The sequence below is a fragment of the Haematobia irritans genome, chromosome 3, assembly GCF_050003625.1.
Source record: "Haematobia irritans isolate KBUSLIRL chromosome 3, ASM5000362v1, whole genome shotgun sequence".
In the NCBI taxonomy this organism is placed as follows: domain Eukaryota; kingdom Metazoa; phylum Arthropoda; class Insecta; order Diptera; family Muscidae; genus Haematobia; species Haematobia irritans.
Genome location: NC_134399.1, coordinates 139,014,864 through 139,018,104, shown reverse-complemented (window position 1 = coordinate 139,018,104; position 3,241 = coordinate 139,014,864). Strand labels below are relative to the sequence as shown.

The window sequence follows — 3,241 nt, the reverse complement described above, 5'->3', positions numbered from 1 at the left end:
ATAATTAGATATAATGCATTTGAACGTCAATTGCCTGTTTCGGTATCAGGCTAACATGTAATATAAAAAAATTGTTTATTTGACAAAATATTACAGAATTTTTTAATTTACATCCAAAATATTGAATTCGGAGCACACCTAAAGAAGTGATGCAAATTCAGTGCAACGGTTGTTGAAATGGAGGACTCCCGTCCTACGACAAGCCCATGTTAAATTTATCGTTTCTGCGTCAATTTTGCACCACTTCTGGATCCAAAAAGAACATTTTCATTACTTTTTTGGCGACGCTTTTTTTGCTGGGTATTCAATTAAAAATTTTATTGATTCAAAAAAATTTTTAATGGAAATAAAAATCAATCATAAAATTAATAGTATCAATTAATTTTTTAATGGTATCAATTATTTTTTAATTGACTTTCAATAAATTTTTTTATTGATACTATCATTTCTGTGATTGAAGACATTTCAATTAAAAACTTAATTGGATCAATGAATTTCGTGATTGAATCAGAAAAAAAAATTTAACAAAAAATACTGATAAAATAAAAAGTAAAATTGGAAAAAAATGTTATTATACCCTCCACCATAGGATGGGGGGTATATTAACTTTGTCATTTTGTTTGTAACACATCGAAATATTGCTCTAAGACCCCATAAAGTATATATATTCTGGGTCGTGGTGAAGTTCTGAGTTCTGTTGAAGTCACGCTAACTTCCGAACGAAACAAGCTATCGACTTGAAACTTGGCACAAGTAGCTGTTATTGATGTAGGTTGGATGGTATTGCAAATGGGCAATATCGGTCCACTTTTACGTATAGCCCCCATATAAACCGGTCCCCATATTTGGCTTGCGGAGCCTCAAAGTTAAGCAAATTTCATCCGATCCGGCTGAAATTTGGTACATGGTGTTGGTATGTTATATGGTCTCTAACAACCACGCCAAAATTGGTCCACATCGGTCCATAATTATATATAGCCCCCATATAAACCGATCCCCCCTCTAAGCAAATTTCATCCGATCCGGTTGAAATTTGGAACATGGTGTTATTATATGGTATCTAACAACCGTGCGAGAATTGGTCCATATGAATCCATAACTATATAAAACCCACATATAAACCGTTCTCCAGATTTGAACTCCGGAGCCTTTTGGAGGAGCAAAATTCATACGATCCGGTTCAAATTTGGAACGTGGTGTTAGTATATGACCGCTAACAACCATACCAAAATTGGTCCATATCTGTCTAAAGTTATATAGCCGATCCCCAATCACACAAAAATTGGTCCATATCGGTTCATAATCATGGTTGCCACTCGAGCCAAAAATAATCTACCAAAATTTTATTTCTATAGAAAATTTTGTCAACATTTTATTTCTATAAAAAATTTTGTTAAAATTTTATTTCGATAGAAAATTTTATCAAAATTTTATTTCTATAGAAAATTTTGTCAAACTGAATTATATACCTATTTAATCGGTCTTTTTTAATTTAATATATACCACGTATAGGCTTACTTACAATTTAGAAAACGGTGTTAGGAGGTTAACCATACCTTGCCATCGGCAAGCGTTACCGCAACTCAAGTAATTCGATTGTGGATGGAAGTGTTTAGAATAAGTTTCTACGCAATCAATGGTGGATGGTATATAAGCTTCGGCCTGGCCGAACTTAAGGCCGTATATACTTGTTTAGTTTTTTAAATTTCTTCATCCAAATGAACTTCCAAGGCACAACTTCTAAAGCAATCCAAAGGATCCAAAAATGGAGTACTTCCATCCTATGACAAGCCCATGTAAAATTCATTGGAGATGATCCAAGTTTGCACTACTTCCGGATAATAAAGTGGGGATCCAAATTACTTTTTTGGAAACTATTTTTCTGCTGGGATGTTATGAAAGCAAATGTAGTAGTTGTGTTTTTGGCATAGTTTTTATACACGTATTACACTTTGTACACCCCAAGCTTGCTTTTTTTATTGAATTTGTCATAGTTTTTATACACGTGTTACACTTGGTACGCCCGAAGCTTGCTTTTTGTTTTTGTTCGAATTTGAAATTATTTAAAATCGAAATAGCATGTCAGCAGAACCTTATAATTCAAATCCATTGTGGAGGGTATGTGAGCTTCGGCCCATTCGAACTCAGCTGAGTGTACTTGTTTTGAGATAATCTAGTACTAAAGTGTGAAAACCTTGTTTACCCGTTTGAGTTTGATGTTCGATATCCACGTTTGGAATTAACCTGCCTCAATCGGCCAAATGCATTTGACTATTGTTATTGTTATTTATGGCATTGTCTAGAACCAGATTTGTATTATTTTTGATTGATCAGTTGAAAAAAAACAGCAACAGTTTCAATAGAAAGCTAGGATTTTTTGGTAAACAATAGCGCAGTCTTTTAATCGTAGTCATCAGATAAAGAAGAGAAAAAAATGAAAATAAAATTTCTAATCGTTTGCTATGTGATATTATCATCAAAGGGTATGATTTATTATTTTGGTCCTTTTCGGTGCTCTAGTGTGATTAATTTGAATTCTTTAAATGCTCTGATTCCAGTTCCTGATATCATCGCATACGCTTTTAATCGATGTCCCATTGGTAAGAATGAAATCTTTCTAGTTAAGGGACCAAATTGTGATCGTCGTTGTTCAAATTTAAATCGAGATTGTGCAAATTATGGAGAACCTCGACGTACAGGCTGCTTTTGTCGCTCAGGTTTTGCTCGCGATGACTATAACGAGTGTGTGGCAACTATACTTTGCAATATAGATAATTATAGACTTATTTATTAACTAAGAACTAATAAATATATATTTTTAAATAATGTTGTATAAAAGCTATACAGATTATTTAAAAAATAAAAATAAGATATAATTCGGAAATAAATTCAATTAGAAGGTAAATAGGCTAAAAAGTGTATTTTTCAAATATTTTATAAGTTGTTTATTTTTAATAGCACCGATATCATAGATCGTTTAATTAGTTTAACGACTTCCAACGTGTTCGCATGGCGATTTTTGATTAACCATCTCCAGGTGCCCCGAATACAGCTACCATGGCATATTACCAAAATAGTTTTAATCAAAAATTGGATTTAAGTTTAAAAAGAAATTAATTTAAAAATTTACTTACTTATCTAACCTTTTCATCAAATTAAAAATAAAGCTAATCAAGAAAACTAACATCCCATCAAAAAAAAGCGTCACTAAAAAGTAGTGAAAATGTTCGTTTTTGATCCG

The 3,241-nt window shown here is 32.5% G+C and overlaps 1 protein-coding gene across 1 annotated transcript; it reads left to right on the top strand.

Annotated features, from left to right (window-relative positions):
- The first annotated feature begins 2,142 nt into the window (after positions 1–2,142).
- Positions 2,143–2,827, top strand: LOC142229715 (uncharacterized). Its single transcript, XM_075300287.1, has 2 exons — positions 2,143–2,483; positions 2,559–2,827. The coding sequence occupies exons 1-2, from the start codon at positions 2,435–2,437 to the stop codon at positions 2,792–2,794; spliced, it is 285 nt and encodes a 94-aa protein (XP_075156402.1). The 5' UTR covers positions 2,143–2,434; the 3' UTR covers positions 2,795–2,827.
- Positions 2,828–3,241: the final 414 nt, after the last annotated feature.